At 43.0% G+C, this 20,729-nt stretch overlaps 1 protein-coding gene across 1 annotated transcript in view; it reads left to right on the top strand.

Moving 5' to 3' along the window:
* ITGB2 (integrin subunit beta 2) overlaps positions 1-20,729 on the top strand; it is a 139,803-nt gene that overhangs the window by 111,283 nt on the left and 7,791 nt on the right. The window contains exons 13-14 of the mRNA XM_030208868.1: positions 10,935-11,151; positions 18,539-18,744. Of these exons, the coding sequence (XP_030064728.1) occupies positions 10,935-11,151; positions 18,539-18,744 (423 nt within the window). The remainder of the gene's footprint in view (positions 1-10,934; positions 11,152-18,538; positions 18,745-20,729) is intronic.

Genomic DNA, 20,729 nt, shown 5'->3' with positions numbered 1-20,729 from the left:
CAGCTGATAACCACGCCCCAGTCCCGCCTCCACCACGCCCCCATCAACTTTATTCGTTTCTGCGAGGGAGTACAGTTGGAAACGCCCAAAATCGGCTTTCCATTATACCGATTTGGGTGCCTTTGCGAGAAAAACACCCATCTCCCGATTTGGGTCAAAATATAGGCGTTTTTCGATTATAAGCTGGATAGTAAAATTTTTAAGAATTGGGAGAAGTACTGGTGCCAGAAATGGTATTCAGAGCTGACAAGTCAGAGAAACTGAATTAAATCTCTATAAACCTTGAGGATGTAATGGAACAATTTGACAAATTGAAGAGTAGCAAATCTCCTGGACCAGATGGTATTCATCCCAGAGTACTGACAGAATTAAAAAAATGAACTTGCAGAACTATTGTTCGTAATATAGTAACGTAGTAAAAGATGGCAGATGAAGACCTGAATGGTCCATTCAGTCTGCCCAACAAGATAAACTCATTTTACATGGTATGTGAGTTTGATTTGTCCTTTCCATTCTCAGGGCACAGACTATAGAAGTCTGTCCAGCACTGTTCTTGTGCTAAAAGTTCTGAAGCTAACATTGAAGTCCCTTAAAATGTACACTCTAGCCTATCCATATGTATTCAGTTATGATCAGGGCGTAGACCGTAGAAATCTGCCCAGCACTGGTTTTGCTTCCCAATTACCAGCGTTGCCACCCAATCTCCACTAAGATTCCGTAGATCCATTCCTTCTAAACAGGATTAATATGTAATTTGTCTTTAAAATCAAGCATGGTACCGGAAGGCTGGAGAGTGGTCAATGTAATGCCGATTTTTTAAAAAGTTTCCAGAGGAGATCCAGGACATTATAGACTGGTGAGTCTGATGTCAATGCAGGGCAAAATGGTAGAGACTATTATTAAGAACAAAATTACAGAACATATTCAAAAGTATGGATTAATGAGAGAGAGCCAACACAGATTTAGTGAAGGGAAATCTTGCCTCACCAATCTATTACATTTCTTTGAAGGGGTGAACAAACATGTAGATAAAAGTGAGCCAGTCGATATTGTGTATCGGGATTTTCAAAAGGTGTTTGACAAAGTACCTCATGAAAGACTCCAGAGGAAATTGGAGAGTCATCGGATAGGAGGTAGAGTCCTATTGTGGATTAAAAACTGGTTAAAAGATAAAAACAGAGAGTAGGGTTAAATGGTCAGTATTCTCAATGAAGAAGGGTAGATAGTGGGGTTCTCCAGGGGTATGTGCTGGGACTGCTGCTTTTAAACATATTTATAAATGATCTAGAGATGGGAGTAACTAGTGAGGTAATTAAATTTTCTGACGACAAAAAGTTATTCAAAGTGGTTAAATCACAAAAGGATTGTGAAAAATTACAAGAGGACCTTACAAGACTGGGAGAATGGGCATCTAAATGGCAGATGACGTTTAATGTGAGCAAGTGCAAAGTGATGCATGTGGGAAAGAGGATCCCGAATTATAGCTACGTAATGCAAGGTTCCACATTAGGAGTCACTGACTAGGAAAGGGATCTAGGCGTCATCATTGATGATACGTTGAAACCTTCTGCTCAGTGTGTGGCGGCCGCTAAGAAAACAAATAGAATGTTAGGTATTATTAGGGAAGGAATGAAAAACAAAAATGAGGATGTTATAATGTCTTTGTATCGTTCCATGGTGCAACCGCACCTTGAACATTATGTTCTAGTCTGGTCACCGCTTCTTAAAAAAAGATATAGTGGAATTAGAAAAGGTACAGAGAAGGGCAACAAAAATGATAAAGGGGAAGGGACGACTTCCCTATGAGGAAAGGCTAAAGCGGCTAGGGCTCTTCAGCTTGGAGATAAGACGGCTGAGGGGAGATATGATAGAGGTCTATATAATAATGAGTGGAGTAGAATGGGTAGACGTGAACCGCTTGTTTACTCTAGAACGGGTAGACGTGAATCGCTCGTTTACTCTTTCCAAAAATACTAGGGCTAGGGGACACGCAATGAAGCTACAAAGTAGTACATTTAAAAGGAATCTGAGAAAATATTTCTTCACTCAACATGTAATTAAACTCTGAAATTCATTGCCAGAGAATGTAGTCAACGCAGTTTGCTTAGCAGGGTTTAAAAAAGGTTTGGATAGCTTTCTAAAGGAAAAGTCCACAGACCATTATTAAAATGGACTTGGGGAAAAACCACTGCTTATTCTAGGATAAACAGCATAAAATGTATTGTTTTGGGATCTTGCCAGGTACTTGAGATCTGAATTGGCCACTGTTAGAAACAGGATGCTGGGCTTGATGGATCTTTGGACTGTCCCAGTATGGCAATACTTATGTACTTATGACCCTGATGAAGTGTTTGACCCCTTGGCTTCCCTATACACTACCCATCATGTAGAAATATAAGTAAGCAGGTTTTTCTGTTAGGACAACTCTGGAAATGCAAATCCACCACAGACAATCTGCATGCAGAAAGCCAGAGGTACTTCACATTCAGCAGAGGAAGAGGCCGAGGCTAGGAGCGGGGGAGAGGAAAATTCCCACAATACAGGATATGACAAGAAAATTAGAGAATGCACTAAATAGGTTAATAATATATCCCACAAAGAACTGACAGAAGTAGAACCTAGGATTCTGAACAAAGGGCTCTCTTTTGTACCCACTCCTATTTACAGTGCTTTTAATGTCCAAGTAGAGCTTTTTAAGTTCATCAGAAAATTAAAAATCATGGACTATTTTTTTCTAAAAGTACAACAAATACAGTAGCTATGTTTATTGTTAGGAAAGGCAACAAGTGGCAAACCCCCAGTAATATGCACCCATTAATTCAAGCCTATGAAGCGGTTGTTCTTAATGATATGTCTAAGCTTGAGTGTAGCACAGATAGAGAGGGTAATACAGCATACACAGAAAGTATACAAACAAAAAAGCAACACTGGGCCTTCAAGACTGGGACAATTAAAATTCTTTATTGATGACCCGACACGGGCCGTGTTTCGGCGCTGAACAGCGCCTGCTTCAGGGGTCTTGGACAGTTTGAAAATACTCGGTGTCACACTCGATCGCAACCTTACCCTCGAGAGCCAAGTAAACTCTTGCCAGTCTTCCCACACAACTCTGATACCAATAAAGCCTGAGCCATACCACTTCCCTGGTTGTCTCCTCAGGTATTACAGCTCAGCTTGCAGTGGAGCAAAGGTTTATTTTTGAGTTTGGGACATTATCTCCTAGAGGTCTCAATATGAACAGAGCTACTGTACGAAGCTGAGATATGCTCTTCCTAGTGGGTAAATTAAGAACATCAGTTTTTCCTTGTCCTTTTGATTTTATTCTTTATGTTGTAATTTATTTCTAATGGATTTTCATATATTTATACAGCCGAGATGAACATTCACTTTTATAACCTTTTTTTTTATTTTATTGTATTTATATATTTGTGTTTTTACCTTTTTGGTGTACCTTTTTAGCACCATGTTTACATGACCCGATGTTTCAACATGTGTACCAATTTTTGGAACATATAATGACATCGCTGACACACATTGACGTCATTATAATTTGCATATACTTTTGTTTTTATTAATTTCTTTTTCACGTGATTCACATTGCTTTCTGGCATGAGTTTAGCGGTTTTAAGTGATTTTTGCTTCTTTTATTTGGTTTTGATACTCTTACTTGATTTTTGGCGCCATTACTTTTATCGGGCAGTTTTTTAACAGATGATTTAAAGCACTATTTCAGTGCAGTTTTTTATGCCTTGTATTTGACTTTGCCTACAATTTTATTATATTATATATTTGTTGGTTTTTACTTAATTTAAAGTGAAAAATTTTTTTTTGCCGCATGGTCCTTGACCTCAGCCAGAGAGATCTATTAAGCACTCACACAATCCCTTGGCAGCTTGCTATTACTGTGACATTTGCAGGATAAGCATTGAGAGGCTGCCATCTTCTGGACTGTGTTGGTAAGAGTAGAGCACTTTTTGACTGTACATAGTAACATAGTAAATGACGGCAGAAAAGACCTGCATGGTCCATCCAGTCTGCCCAACAAGATAAACTCATATGTGCTACTATTTGTGTATACCTTACCTTGATTTGTACCTGTCCTTTTCAGGGCACAGACCGTGTAAGTCTGCCCAGCACTATCCCCGCCTCCCAACCACCAGCCCCGCCTCCCACCACCGGCTCTGGCACAGACCGTATAAGTCTGCCCAGCACTATCCCCGCCTCCCGCCACCAGCTCTGCCACCCACTCTCGGCTAAGCTCCTTAGGATCCATTCCTTCTGAACAGGATTCCTTTATGTTTATCCCACGCGTGTTTGAATTCTGTTACCGTTTTCATTTCCACCACCTCCCGCAGAAGGGCATTCCAAGCATCCACTACTCTCTCCGTGAAAAAATACTTCCTGACATTTTTCTTGAGTCTGCCCCCCTTCAATCTCATTTCATGTCCTCTCGTTCTACCGCCTTCGCACCTCCGGAAAAGGTTCATTTGCGGATTAATACTTTTCAAATATTTGAACGTCTGTATCAAACGTCTGTATCAAATACAATTTTACACAATGCTGGATACTGCCTTTTAGTTGGGCACGTGTGTCTTTTAGCAATACAATTAATGGCTATATTTACTGTTTCAGTTTTATCAAGATGGTGAGATGCATTCTGAACACCACTTGGGTAGTTTCCTTGTTTTACTTATCTTTTTGGTTCTGTTGATTATTCTGTACCTATGTCATTTTTAATGTGTCAGTACAAGTTTTGGATTCTAAATTTTATTACTTATGTTATTTATAACTGTATTTACTAATGTTTATGATTTACTAACCATCTGAACTTGTTTTGGATTCTACATTTTATTATTTATGTTATTTATAATTGTATTTATTAATATTTATGGCTGTTTTACTAATATATTTTTGTTTCATTGTTAGTATTTTCTAACCCCTAATGCGTGGGTGAAACACAGCCAGCGTTGGGATTGTTTGTGTTTTATTCCAGAATAAAAGGATCTTTTATTTCATATTGCTTAATTTGATCTGCTTCTGTTCACCGCCAACTGAAATCCCTGGTTGAGGCAGATGAGATTTTTTTTCTCCTCCACAGTCCAGAGCCTCTGCCTATGGGCCTTTGCTCCCAGAGCTGAGCTGCTGAAGGGCCTGGGGGCCAGCAGCAGGGGTAAGACACCCCTTCCCTCACCCCCTTCTCCCCCCCCCCCCCTCTGACCTGAGCCTTGAGCATTACAAAAAAAAAAAAAGAATTGGAGTTAAGCCGTTCTTGTCCCTAGTAAGGGACTACAGCTTTAGAAAAAGAAGAAAGATGCTTTTTTTTTTTAGGTGGGGGAGGGGGTTGTAATAAGAAGGTGTTTTGTGCTACTTAAGGGGTCCTTTTACTAAGGTGCACTGAAAAATGGCCTGCGGTAGTGTAGACCCGTGTTTTGGGCATGCGCAGAATTATTTTTTAGCTCACCTACAAAAAATGCCTTTTTAAAATTTTTGCCAAAAATGGACATGCAGCAAACTGAAAATTGCCGTGCATCCATTTTGGGTCTGAGACCTTACCACAAGCCATTGACCTAGCGGTAAGGTCTCAAGCGGTAACGGGGCGGTAATGGTCTACGGTGTCAAATTTCACTTGATGCACGTACCTGCCGTGCATCAGAAAATAAAAAATATTTTTCAGACACGCGCCAAAATTGAAATTACTGCAAGGGCCATGTGGTAACTGGGCGCTAACTCCAATTTGGTGCATGTTGGGTGCGCATAGGCGCCTACGCAGCTTAATAAGAGGGCCCCTAAGAGTGTAGGAAGATTATGGTACTACCACAAGTTGCAGTGAGCATTACAGCTGATGGGATTTATATACATACACAGCCTCCCCATTCATTCAGTCACACAAACACATACATGCACACAACCTACCACTCACTCTCATACATACCGTTTTCTGACTCATATAACCTTCTTTTCTCTCTCATATAATCTACTTTTTTCCCTAACTCACACATGTGTGATTATCTCACTCAAACATATACCACATTCCCCTCTCTCACACACATAACACACAAAGAACCTCTTCTCTCACTCAAAAATATAAAAATGCATACAGTTTCCTTTTCTCACTTATGCAGGTTGTCCCTCTTCCCTGACAATATACACCCACATAGTCTTCATCTCCACCAACCTATTATATTGTTAGCACCAGGAAAAGCTCTGGGTGGCCTTGAGCCTGTAGATTGCCAGTGAAGCAATGTGAAATCTGCTCTTGAGTTATGGAGAGAATCTCATCAAATTACAAGTGAACAAACCTGTAAAGCAGAGGTCTCCAAATACAGTTCTCAAGGACTTCACACAAACTGGTTGCCAGGATTTCCACAATGAACTGTGCATGAATTGTATTTAAATGCAATGGAGATCAAATATGCCAATATAGTATATCTCATTTGTAGTCATTGTGTAAATCCTGAAAACCAGATGTAATCCCTCATTATAATGTGGATTACTAGAGTATGGAATGTAGAACTCTCCAGAGTTATTGGGAGGGGGGGTAGTTGTGAGAGGAGTGGTGATTCAGCCCAAGGGGTGGGTTCCTAGACAATCTGCAGAGGAAAAATATTTCTTAGGGATGATTGATAGGGAGGAGTTAGAGTTAATAAAAAGGAATTGCAGAAGGGCGCACAGGCTCTTTGGTTGCCTGTACCCCTGCCGGGACCCTTGGAGGAGAGGGGGATCCTGGAGTGGCAGAATAAACCAAGGCTGTATTAAGGAGTAGTTGCTGCCCCTAAAAGTAGCAACTGAGAAAGAATGAGGCGCTCCGGGTGGGTAAGGGGAACCCATCCCGAGAGCAGGAACCAGAGCAGGGGAAGCCTGTTCAAGGCCAGGGTGCAGTTTTGAGAAGTGCATCACTGAAAGAAGGACAGCCAAAAGGGTCTGTGCCTGAAGGAGAACCAGATTGTGATCAGGATTATCAGGAGCAGCCTTGGTTTATTGTTAGCCCAAAGGGATGGATAAAGGGCAGGTGACACTGTAAATATGTAAATATTTTGGGCTAGCTAAGTGAAACAAGTCGGAGAGTGGTCGAGGTTGTAATAAGCACATAAGCACCGCCATACTGGGAAAAGACCAAGGGTCCATCAAGCCCAGCATCCTGTCTCCAACAGCAGCCAATCCAGGCCTCAAGAACCCGGCAACCCCCCCCCCCCCCCCAAAAAAAAAAAAAAAAGATTTTTAATAATGTTCAATGGACTTTTCACTCAAGAATCTGTCCAAACCCCCCTTAAACTCTGTAAGGCCAGCTGCTGTCACTACATTCTCCGGCAACGACTTCCAGAGTCCAATTACATGCTGAGTAAAGAAAACCTTTCTCCTATGTGTTTTAAATCTACCATATTCTAGCTTCATCTTGTGTCCCCTGGTTCTATTGTTGTTTGAAAGTGTAAACAAACACTTCAAATCTGTCCGCTCTACTCCGCTCATTATCTTGTAGACTTCTATCATATCACCCCTCAGCCGCCTTGAATGGACAAGGAGGTTTGCTGAGACAAACTGATGACTTTAAAGATGGAGGTATTAAATGGTTTACCTGCCTTTTTAAAATTTTTGCCGAAAATGGACGTGCGGCAAAATGAAAATTGTCGCACGTCCATTTTGGGTCTGAGACCTTACTGCCATCCATTGACCTAGCAGTAAAGTCTCACGTGGTAAGCAGGTGGTAGTGACCTACACGCATCAAATGCCACTTGGCGCGTGTCCAATACGCGTGTCCGAAAATAAAAATTATTTTTTGGATGCGCGCCAAAAATGAAATTACCGCAAGAGCCACGCGGTAGCCAGGCAGTAATTCTAATTTGGCATGCATTGGGCGCACGTAGACGCTTAGTAAAAGGGCCCCTATGTTTTCCACACCTTCTAGGGTGCCTATCCTGTTGCAGATTTTGGTGTCATCCACCTTAGTCAGACAAGGCATGTCCTCTACTGCTTGGCTTACATTATTTGCTTTTCAGGAAGACACTTGAAACCTACGTTTTCATGTGGAAGTGCTGTGACCATCTTCTAAATTTGGATTGGTTCTCTGATGTATTTGTCAGTTTTTGTTATTGTTGGTTTATGTTTTTGTTATGAATGTGTATTTTGGTGGCTTGTTTTATGTCAGTGGTTCTCTAGCTGTGGGTCATGTGGAGCTGCAATATCCTCATTTGGGGTCACTCACCTATCAACAGAAGTTTTAAAAAAAACACATACAGATAGACCACATGGAGGCATATTTTCAAAGCACTTTGGGAGGCTAAGTTCCATAGGTTTCTATGGAACTTTGGGAGGCTAAGTGCTTTGAAAATATGCCTCATGGTCACTTAGCAATTAAAGAAAGTATTGAATGGATCAGAAAAAAAAAACTGAGCAAACATTGGGGCTGTTAAACTGCACATAAATTTATCCATATATCAAGCACGCAATTTTATAAAAGCATATTTCTGCAGGAAAAGCACTATATAGTACCCTTGGAAATGCTTTTGAAAATTACATTGTGGGGTCTTATGTACCAAGAATGGTTTTCTATGGACACATTGATCTGCTATGGATTTATTGCCTGTCTCACTAAAACAGACTGCCCAGTAATTACCGTGGATTCTTTTGGATTCGTAATAAGTAAATGAAACCTTTATTAAGGAAGCTAAATTCTACAATTGATATATATACATATATATAATGGTTAGCACATATACAGTGATTAGCTATATAAACAAACACAGTGATTACAATTATTACATCACTGGCCTCTACATCTAAGCAATGCAAAGAGTTCTTAGTCCAGGCAAGAACATACAACCATCTCTGTAGCTCTTAGACCAGGAAAAGAAACAATAATATATATATACATACAACACTGGTCTCCATCATCCAGGCTCTTAACAACAGCTTGGGGGGGCCCGGTTCACGCAGCGTGAGAGCTAGGAGCTTTTTGGACCAGGTACAAGCCTTCTGAGCGACACATCTGCCCACAGATGAACCCCACCCTGCTGTGACAAGCCCTCCCTATTTATTAAGTTCCGAGCCCATGTTCAGAGCTACAGAAAGTTACAGAAAAGCTTCTAAGGGAAAATTACAGAATGCTTCTGTGCTTACGTCTGTGAGAACGTGATCACATGCTTTCCCAAGTCCAGGTGGTCAAGCTGGGCCCAGGAAACCAGTGCCATCCTCCCCTTTGCATACCAAATTAGTTAGAGCTGTGTCTTATCTCTTGCATTCCAAGAGAAGTTACTTTCGGTCAAAGACAAAAGACTTCAGAATGCATTATCGGACAAAAGCAGGGTAGAAAAGCAATCCTTTAAGATAACACTTAAACAATAAATGAAACAGAATTACTTCTAATCAACAATACAGACCCCAAGTGCACTGGTCGTTCAAGACAGGGCTGAAAAACAATCTTTTAAAATTCACTTCCATTACACACATAACAGGAGAAAGGGGCAATAATTAGGGGGGCAATATTCAGCCTGTAGCAGTCAGTGTGTTTTTAAACACCAGCTACTGAAGGCTGTTTCATTCCCAGATGGGCTGCACCTGGGTACTGGCACTGAATATCCGAGTATAATACATACATTTATCCGCATACCAGCAATATTTAGCTTGGTACCTGGATAAAGTTAGGACCGTCTTTTGCTGTTCTAAGTTTATCTGGTTAGTTAGCAAGACATTGAACTAAAACTTGGCCATTACTGGATAACTCCCAGCTTCACCCATACTCTACCCTGGAACCATCTAGGCACTGCCAAGATGGTTTCAGGGTAGAGTATGGGTGGAGCTCTAGCCAGGCACTGCCAAGATGGATTTTCAGCAGCACTATCTGAGTAAGTGCCACTGAATATCTGTTTTTGTCCCAGTTTAATCCTTTAAATATTAGGGATTGGCACCCAGAACTGTTTCATTTTGTATTCATTTGGGTTTTTTGTGGTTGGAAATGAATGTTGTTATCAGTGTGCACTATTCACACACAGTACACACTCTTGTTAAAGGATGCTCACTACTTGTACAAACCCATGGATTCTATATATGGTGCCCAAAATTTGGGTGCTGATATTTGGGCTCCACTATAAATAATTCTCGAACATGTCACTTTGATAAATATACTTAAAACTACTTACTGCACCAAAATAATATATATCTCAGAGTCAGGGTGACCATTTAGCTCCTAGTCCAGGGGAACAAGCTTATCCAGGCCTGGTTTTAACTCATTACAAGATATAGGACCCTTTTACTAAAGCTTTGTGCGTGCTAACATAATTAGTGTGCTAAATGATAAGAAGCCCACTCTATACCTATGGGCTCCTTAGCATTTAGCGCACACTAATGGGCCCTTTTACTAAGCAGCGTAAGCGTCTACGCGTGTGCAATGCACGCCAAAATGGAGTTACCACATGGCTATCGCGTGGCTCTTATGGTAATTTCATTTTTGACAAGCGTCCGATATGCATGGCTGAAAAATAATTTTTATTTTCTGCCACGCGTATTGGACGCATGCCACGCATAGGTCATTACTGCTCGATTACTGCGTGAGACTTTACTGCTAGGTCAATGGCTGGCGGTATGACCTCAGACCCAAAATGGACGCGCAGCAATTTTTATTTTGCCACACATCCATTTTCGGCAAAAATTTTAAAAAGGCATTTTTTACAGGTGCGCTGAAAAATGATTCTGCGCACGCCCGAAACCCGCGCCTACACTACCGCAGGCCACTTTTCAGCGCACCTTAGTAAAAGGACCCCACAGCTGTGCTTTTCCTAGGGAACTCATGAAATCAGAATTATATCTTAATACATGCAGTGAGATAAAACTAGGACTAGCTCAGTTTGTCCCCTGGATATGGAGCTATATGGTCACTCTCCTTAAAATCTATCTAAAATCGTGATTAAACTATATGTTTTGTTTTGTTTTTTTCATTTCAGAAAGAGGAATCTGTGACTGTGGAAAATGTAAATGCAAGACCGGTTATGAAGGTGGTGCGTGCCAATGTGAAAAATCAAGAGAAGGGTGCTTGAATGATGGAAGTGTGTGCAGTGAACGTGGGCAATGCGAGTGCAACGTTTGCATTTGCAAACCAGGCTACCAGCTTCCATTCTGTGAAGAATGCATTGGCTGCCCTTCACCCTGTTCTAAACATGCGTAAGTACAGTAGAAACGTAGTCAAATGGTCGATAACTAAGTAGAGTCTCTTCAAGAGAACATTTAAAACTGCAGGAATGTCTAGGTGATTCATCCCAAAGACTCAAATTTAATGCTGCAAAGGTAAGGCTGAAGTCCAAAGTGTGAGATTTGTCAGGCAATGGGGCTCATATTCAAAACAGAAAAATGTAAAAGAAAAAAAATGCACAAAATGGCACATGGACATTTTTATTTCAAAAACGTCCAGACCGCTATTTTTAAAACACATTTTTTAGATGTTTTCCTATGCTTTGTCTGCATTGTGTACAAATCATAAGGGGGCATGTCAGGCGCAAGTTAGAGACGGGATTTGTGCGGTCCCAACACTTGGACATTTTTCTGCCATAATGGAACAAAGCAAGAACACCAAAGACTAAAACCTAGATATTTTGGGCTACTCCTGTTTTAATAATGACTAAGTCATAAAAAGGTGCCCCAAATGACCATTGGAGGTATTAGGGCATGACCTCCCTTACTACCGCAATGGTCAATGAACCTCTTCCACCCCCCCCCCCCCCAAAGATTTAAAAGAAACAGTACAAACCAGGATCTATCAGAAAACAACAAGGCAAGGTGATCTGCAAAATCCAACGTGGAAGATAAAAACAAGGAGGCAGATCTTGTAAAAAAAAACCAGTCATTTATTCAGTAAAAGGCTCCCAGGTTATCAATAATCTGTGCCCGACATGGCCATGTTTCACCAGGAATATTGTTCTGCATCAGGGACAGAACAACTAAAAGTAAATATATAGAGATTCAAACACAAATATAAAAAGCATTTTAAAAATGTAGATGAAATGGCAGATAAGGAGGACTTAACCTGAAACTAACATAAAACTTTGCTCTTGTGTTAAAGCCAATAAATAATAGCAACATAAAAATAACTGTCTAAAACACACTTATCTCAGTAACATACCATCTAAAAAGAATGGGGGAAGGGAGACAGAGAGGCTTACCCAGTTGGTGTAAACAGCACACTTCACCTAGTATGGCCCAGAGAATAAAACGGTATAGGCACTGTCTAGTAAAAAAGGAGAATGCCCCCATGTTTAAAAATGCATAACTGCTCAAAGAACATCTAAAAAATAAAATAAAAGTTTCAAAAAAGGTCTACTTACATGCTCATGTACCTGGAGGTGTTAGGAAAGAATTAAACAAACTTGCTATGACACCCTAGCTTATATATCTGAGGATATCATTCATGCACAACTACTGTAAAAAAAACAGTAAAGCATCTCAGAGAAATATTAAAAAGCAAAATGCAGATAAGAAACCAGTTGATAGACAGTGCTAATATCATAAAGACCAATTTTGAAATAAAAAGCTCTGATAACATTAAATTCAAAACGCTAAAATTACCGGACTAAAAATACTTTTAAAACAGCCTGAGATGTTCTAAAATCCATAGCCATCAAAATTGCTAAAAGAAACTATCATAAAAGTCCTTAAAAATAAGTTAAAATAGTGGTGGAACACATTGAAGATGTTATATGTTCCAGTGACATCGTGCATTCTAATGATATCATCAATGCGTTCCAATCATGGAAGAAGTCTCAAAGTGTGTTGGGTCTAAAAAAAATATACTTGAAGAACATCTTAAAAACATTTCCAAATGTGCTAAAACAACTAAGAGCAAAAGTAAAATAGTAAATGTGGGTTCTCTCAATCCATAAAAGTGAAAAATAAACCCATAAAAATCACAATAAAAAACAGGTAAGCCATCTCATTAAAATGCATAAAAATACTTCCAAACCTTCAGTAACATACTCTTTAAATTGTTACACTTGTGGTGGAAAGTGTGAACCCTCCAAAACCCACCAAAAACCTACAGTACCCACATTTAGGTTACACTTGCAGGCATAAGGGTTATTGTAGTTGTGTACATTTGGGTTTCAGAGGGCTCACCATACAATATAAGGGGGTAATAGTGAGATGTATAGCTGGGAGCTTTTATGTGAAGTCCACTGCAGTGCTTCCTGGGGTGCCCTGCTGTTTTGCTGAGATGTCTGTGTGGCTAGTCTACTAAGAATGCTGGCTCCTCCTACAACCCAATGGCTTGATTTTGTGTGTTTTTTACTCGGACATTTTTTTTTTCAAATATAGTCACAAAAGAAAAACACATTGAGCACAAAACGTCTAGGAAATGGCCATTTTCAAAACAAAAGGATAACTGTTTTTCAGGTTTGAAAATGGCCATGTTCACCACTTGAGTTTTGGATATTTTCAGCAAAATGCCCAAAGTCGGATTTAGACATCATATCAAAAAAGCTCCTCCATGTGTCTTGGGTGTTATGGAAATACTAGTAAAAAAGTCCCGTTTCTCACACAAATGAAACGGGCGCTAGCAAGGTTGTCACGTAATGGCGATTGTTTTTAAGGTAACCGTTAGGAGAAATGTTCTGTCATGATAAGTAATAATTGGGAAGGGTTTATAATGGGTAATATGCTCCAGGGGTATGAGATACGGATTGTTTTATCTATGATTTTTTTTGTTTTAATCTTTTTTTGTGATTTTTATTTATAGTATTTTTTTAAAAGATAAAGAGTATGCAGACTCCATCCATGTCCAGCATTTCTCCTCTCTTCCCTCCCCTCCATCCATGTGCATCTCTTTCCTGACTTCCCTCCCCTCCATCCATCCATGGCCAGCAACTCTCCATTGTCCCCTGCCCTCTCCTCCATCCACCCATATCCAGCAAATTTCCTCTCCCCTGCCCCCTCCATTCATCCATCCATGTTCAGCAAGTCTCCTCTCTCCCCTGCCCTTCCCTCCATCCATCCATGTCCAGCAACACTCCATTCTCCCCTGCCCTTTGTCCATCCATCCATGTCCAGCAACTCTCCATTCTCCCCTGCCCTCACCTCCATCCATCCATGTCCAGCAATTCTCCTCTCTCCCCTGCCCTCCCCTCCATCCATCCATGTCCAGCAATTCTACTCTCTCCCCTGCCCTCCCCTCCATGCATCCATGTCCAGCAATTCTCCTCTCTCCCCTGCCCTCCCCTCCATCCATCCATGTCCAGCAATTCTCCTCTCACCCCTGCCCTCCCCTCCTGTCCTGTCCAGCGATCTCTTCTCTCCCCCTGCCCTCCCCTCCTCTCCTCTCCTGTCCAGCGATCTCTTCTCTCCCCCTGCCCTCCCATCCATGTCCAGCAATTCTCCAGCAACTCTCCATTCTCCCCTGCCCTCTCCTCCATCCATCCATCCATGTCCAGCAATTCTCCTCTCCCTTGCCCTCCCCTCCTGTCCAGCAATCTCTTCTCTCCCCCTGCCCTCCCATCCATGTCCAGCGATTTTCCCTGCCCTCCCTCAGCTCCCTGACAGTCCTCCTCTCCATTCTTTCCCCTCCCCCCCCCCCGCGCGTTTAACCCTTTTACTTTCAGGCACAGCAACGGCAGTGAAGAGGACAACACACCTTTTCCCTTCCCTCACACAGTGTCCCGCCCTCGCGGAAACAAGAAATGCATCATCGCAGAAGGCGGGACACTGTGTGAGGGAAGGAAGAAGCTGGAGGCGAGCCCATTGTGTTGTCCTCTTCACTGCCGTCGCTGCGCCTGAAAGTAATAGGGTTAAACACGCACAAGGGAGGCAGGAACGGAGGAGGGCTGTCGATCGGGGAGCTGAGGGCGGGAAGGAGCGGAGGGACCGTCCGAGAGCTGCCTGGCTGCAGCGCTGCTGCACCAGGCAGCCCTGGATTTGGGGGGGCAGCAACCAGGGGGAGGTCACGGTTGGGCTGGGGGAGGCTTACCCTCCCCAAGTCTCTTATACGGGGTGCCTATGAAGTCTATCCTCCCATCCCATCCATGTCCATCAATTCTCCTCTGCTCTGCCCTCCCCCTCCTCACTCCCTCCCCTCGATGTCCCGCGATTCTCTCCTCCTGACATCATCTCGCCTCCAGCGCCAAAAAAAACCCAAAAACTATTTTTTTCAGTGCCGGAAATGGTGGATGTTGGAGGCAGGCACTAAGTAGCTACCTGGGTAAATTCTATAGTTTGAAAAATTGCCCTCCATTCAGTGCCTAAATATGAGTATGGGTTTCAGAACACATATCATTTTAGCCACAGTGAAAAAGGATGGGCATGGGGAGGTCAGGGGAGGAAAGGTACGTACTGTATAGGAATTTGATTTAGAAATCCTTGCTTGTACTTTGTGATGTGCACCTTGTTCAACAGGAAAAGGCAGGTGCAAAATCTGCAGGTGCTTTTTTACCTGAGAATTTTACCAGGATACATTTTTAAATAACCACTCTGTGGGACATTTCCCTGTGGAAATTAGTCTGCAGGTTCTGCTGATTTCTAGGGAAGTTTAAAAATTGACTTATACATATACCACAGAGAAGAAAATGGATTTGATACATAATGCTAAGTCAAACATTACTGACTTAGCTCTTCCTCTTTTCCAGTGCCCCCTTCCCTTCAGTACATCTCCCAACAAGTCAAACTGAGATTTTAGGGGGATGTGGCAGCCCCAAATCCCAGAAGACCTCATTTAGAGCCCCTTTTACAAAGCTGCGATAAATGGGGCCCTGTGGTCATATTGGTATGTGGATTTGCCATGCGCCAAGGCCCCCTTTTACAGCAGTGGGTAAAAGGACTTTTTTTTAAATGGAAATGGTGGTGCGGTAAGTGTAACATTTCCCGGGGGGGGGGGGGGGGGGGGGGAGCCCTTACTGCTACCTTTTTAGTAGGCAGTAAGGGCTCCCGTGCTAACCCGGCGGTAACCGGGCAGTGCGCGGAGCTGCCTGATCACCACCAATAAGCCCGTAGCGCTATAAAACCCCCTATTTTTTCAATACCGGAAATGGCGCATGTTGGGGGTAGTCACTACCGCCGGGCTTCTGTGGTAGCCAGGCAGTAATGCCAGATTGGCACGCAGCAAAACAGTGGTATGTGTACCGCTGCTTTGTAAAAGGGGCCCTTAATTCTTAAAAGTAATATCCCTGTGGAACGCAGGCTGCAGTTTATGGCACTGCATACTGTAGTGGGTTCTATGTCTGAAAGGGTCCCATTGGCAGTTATTACTCTCCTTCACCCTTCTCATTCTTTTCTCTCATTTCCTCCTTTGTGCTGGTTTTTCCACTTCCCCCTTTCCTCCTCTCCCAGCTGTTCTTGCCTTGCACTCTCTTCCTGAAGCCTAACTTTAAGCATAGACAAAGCAGACAACAACCTCTGGCACCAAATGTTCATAGGTGCTAGAGTGCTGTCACACCTCTGTTGCCACCACATCATTTCTCATGTCAAACACCCAAGTCTTGCTCCACAGTAGCAACTCTAGCCATAAAATTCAGCACAAGGCCCCACCCCTCAAATGAATTTCCATGAAGTAGATGGGACAGTGCTGCCAGAGGATCTGCAGGGCTTGTAGACCCCATGCTGATTTTTATGGCTACAACTGTTGCTACTGTGGGGCCACCCAGCAGCAGCACCTCACTCCCCTGTCTTCCTCTCCTCCTCCAGCGGCCCGGCATATGCTCCCTCTCTGAATCTCCCTGTCCTTCCACTGTCTACCTCAAATGCATCCTGGTGGCCACAGCAATTCACCTTTGCTGCCTTTGCCAGCCCCCACAGACTTCCCTCTGCTGCCTCCTGCTAGTGAGGAAACAGGAAGTGACATCAGCAAGGATGGGAGATGGCAGAAGGAAGCCTATGGCAGTCATCGTAGGAAGTGAAGATGAATCACTGCAGCCACTGGGATGCCTCTAAGGTACATCAGGGAGGGATGGGGGACTCATATAGGGAAGTGGGGAGGGGGGTTGGGGAAGGACAAAGGAAATGCTGAACTAAGGGGGGTGGAGGTTGGAAGGGCCCACCCAAGTTAACTGTGGGCCCATCCAAAATATTAGATCTGGCTATGCCACTGAGGCCAAGGCTGTTTGGCACAACAAGCAGTGTGACTCTCCCCCTGGTTCCCACTGATTTCTAAAGGACTCCCTTATTTCTTATAGGCATCCATAATTTAAATACAGGCCTATCCTTACTCAGCTTTTCCTCCTTCCCTTCTGTGCCTTTGAAAAGTGCTTCTGAGAGCATGGCTGCTTGCCTGACCCATTTCAGGTGCTGATCCAATTAGATACAAGAAGGGGGGGGGGGGCAATTCTATAATACGATCTCAGTGCTGAGATCTCATTATACAATGCTAGCATAACCCGGCGTAAATGCTTCTAGCATTTATACTCCTGCAGTTACATTGTTGGTATAACAGCGGTCACGTAAATGCAGCAAGAGAGCATATAACTTATTCTGTAAAATGCGCGCCTCTGTGGCAGCCCCGTCTGTGCCCTTTATATGCTCCGCCCATGTGAACTCCCCTTTGCATTTACGTGCTATGGGCCAGATTCAATTAATGGCACCTAAAGTGAGGCACTGGGACAATCTGTGCTAAGCTAGTATTCTGTAATGCGCACTCTGTGCATAGCGTCCTTTATAGAATCCTAGCTTAACGTGCCTTTCACACCTAACTCTATGTGTGAGTACTTAAGCCTGCCAAAGGCTGGTATAAATGCCGGCACCCAACTTATAGCAGTTAGATGCACAAATCCAGGTATTCTATAACATCGTGCCTAAATTCTGGGAACGCCCCTGACCTGCCCATGCTCCTTCTATGGTCATGCCCCTTTGGAATTGTGTGCTATGAAATTTAGGTGCGTATGTTATAGAATAGGGTGAAGTGCAGATCTCCACTTAACTCCTACTTGCTGCCCTGCCTCCCATTTTCCACCAGTTCTCTCTCTCTCCCCCTGCCCATTCCAAGTCCAGCATCTCCCTCCCTCTTCCCGGTCTTCCTTAACATGCTTCTCTCTTCATAGGGTCGCCGGCAGTGATTCTCATGCTCTGCTTGCGACTGACCATGGAAGCCTTTCCTCTGACATGTTCCGCCCCCTCTTACATGGCAGAGGGAAGGCTTCCAGGTCAGCTAGAGGCAGCGCATGGGAATTGCTGCTGCTGCCAGTGACCCTAAGAAGAATAAGGCTCGTTAAACCCTGGGGGAGGAGAGAAGAGATGCCGGACCGTGGATGGGCAGAGGGAGAAAGCAATGCTGGATAATGAGGCCCAATGCTGGCCATATCAAAGGCTCACTGCTGCTGGGTGGGCCTGAGCCTAAAGTGGGTGGACCCAGGTTCACCCATAGCTACACCTCTGTGGTAAATTGCATAATCTTTGAGATTTCGAAGAAATGCATTAAAAGACATACTATCAAACACTTAAAAACATCAAGCTATCCTTAAAAGTGGAGATTATTACAAAATGTGAGGTCACTGCAACTTTCTATATAGCATCTACTATCTCTCAGACAATCCCCACTATGGTAAGTTAATCGATACTTTCAGCTTGCTTTCTCCTTTTTCAGGCCTTGTGTGGAGTGCTTAGCATATGAGACTGGCCCACATGAGAAGAACTGTTCTCTCATGTGTTCAGGTCTTAATGTTGCAGAAAAGACATTGCGAGATCCAAAAATCTGCAAGGAGAAAGACTCCACAAACTGCTGGATGCATTATGAAATGAAACAGGAGGCAGGTGAAGAAAAATACTCCTTTAAGATCACAAAGGAGAGAGGTAATTCATATATGCTTGATCTCAATTTTCTGCTGCAGTTAAGAGTATAAACTGTGGGCCTAATATTGAGAAAATGCTGAGCACCAAAATTTTTAGGCTCCTAAATTGGGGCCCCATTTTCAGCTAATCTTAGGGGATCTTTTACAAAGGTGCACTAGCATTTTTAGTGTGCTAAGTTTTAGCACATGCTAAATGCTAGACATCCATATATTCCTATGGGTGTCTCTAGCGTTTAGCTCGTCCTTATTTTTAGCGCACACTAAAACGCTAGCGTGCCTTTGTAAAAGGACCCCTTAGGAGCCTAAATTTTCAGCTGAAAATTAATTTTAATTTAGGAACTTAAATGTTATGTTTATAAATTTAGGCCTGACATTTGTTAGCACTGATTTTTCAGCACTAGGCTCATATTTAGGCAAAGTTCCTAACTTCCCTGCTCTAAATCCAACCCTTTTGCCATCCACATTTTTATGCTCCTAAATTTAAGTTCAGTGAAATTTTGAGTAAACATTTATACTCTCAGTCTTACTAAATTTTCAAAGAGGCCAATTATCTCTCAAAGTTATGAGCATAGATGCTATTGTATTTATACCTTCCAGTTGTGCAAAGTAAAGAAACTGGAGAAAGGGGGCTCAAAGCACACAGGGTTTGAAGGAAATAAAATTCTAAAAAGACGCAAAACATATTTTTTGTTTTGAAGCGATTCAATTTAGTTTAACATTTATACCCATTTTTTCACTCAAACCAGAGTGTACAAAGCAGATTACAGAGTACTCAGAAAAAGAATCGATAGAAAATACAATTCCATAAAACAGATGAGGAGTCATGGATTTAATATACTGCCCTTTCTGTGATATGAGCAAAGCAGTTCATATTATATGCAGGTTACTTTTTCTGTCCCTAGTGGGCTCACAATCTTAAGTTTTGTACCTGGGGCAACAGAAGGTTAGATGATGACTTGCCTAGTGTCACAAGGAGCTGCAGTTGAGAATCAAACCCAGTTCCCTAGATTCTCAGCCCTAACCAATAGGCTACTCATTAGGATCACACTTACCTGTCCACTCTACAATGTAACAGTTTCCTCCCAGGACTCAAACATCCTGGGCCTGATATTCAAAGCCATTTTAATAAAGGCAATGACATTTATCCAGATTTCAGTAGATATTATCTGGTTAGTTTGGCTGTAGCTATCCATGGATATTCAGTAGCACTATCAAGATACTGACACTGAAAATCTTTAGGGACTGGCTTAGCACTATGCAGATAGTGCCAGGAAATGCATGGGCAGAGCTGGAATTTATCCAGGGAGAAGCAATATGAAGCCTATTCTCCAGGTAAGTCTCCAGATAAAGACAGAGCTGAAAAATTGCTGTCCTGGTGAACTATCCAGACAGGGGATCGAATATTCATTTATTTCTTGATAGCATACATGGGTCTTCAATCCTTCCTGACCACCTCAAATGTGACCTAACTCCTCTCCCAGACCCTTACAACAATAGAATCTCCCAATCTCCCCCCTACATGAAGTAATTTCCCTCTGATTCTGCTCTCTTCCCCTCCCCAAGATCAAAGCCCATCCTTCCCTCCCCCTCCCACAGGCCTTTTAGCCCCCAAACAGGCCCTACCCTCCACATCCTGTAGGTCCCCGTGGCCTACCTTTCAAATTCATGGTGATTAGAGGTCACTGGGGCAGGAGTAACCAGGGCCACCGAGAGACTGAGCCAGGCCTGTGGCAAGGCCGCCCCCCGGCCCCGTCCCCTCGAGGTCCCCGCCGCTGCTCCCCCCTCCACCCATCCCCCTCCATCTGCCACTGGGCCGGGCCCCCTGCATTGAAATCAGAGCGCCTCTCACCTCCGTGTGAAAGCATACAGGCAGCAGGGCAGCAGATCACTTCCCTTCGGCTCTCCTTCCCTCCTTGTGTCCCGCCATCACGGAAGTTACGTCAGACGAGGGCGGGACACAGGGAGGGAAGGAGGCCCGAAGGGAGG

This window comes from Microcaecilia unicolor, chromosome 7 (genome assembly GCF_901765095.1).
Source record: "Microcaecilia unicolor chromosome 7, aMicUni1.1, whole genome shotgun sequence".
NCBI classification, from domain to species: domain Eukaryota; kingdom Metazoa; phylum Chordata; class Amphibia; order Gymnophiona; family Siphonopidae; genus Microcaecilia; species Microcaecilia unicolor.
The sequence above is the reverse complement of the archived record's forward strand: the minus strand, read 5'-3'. Positions and strand labels throughout refer to the sequence as shown.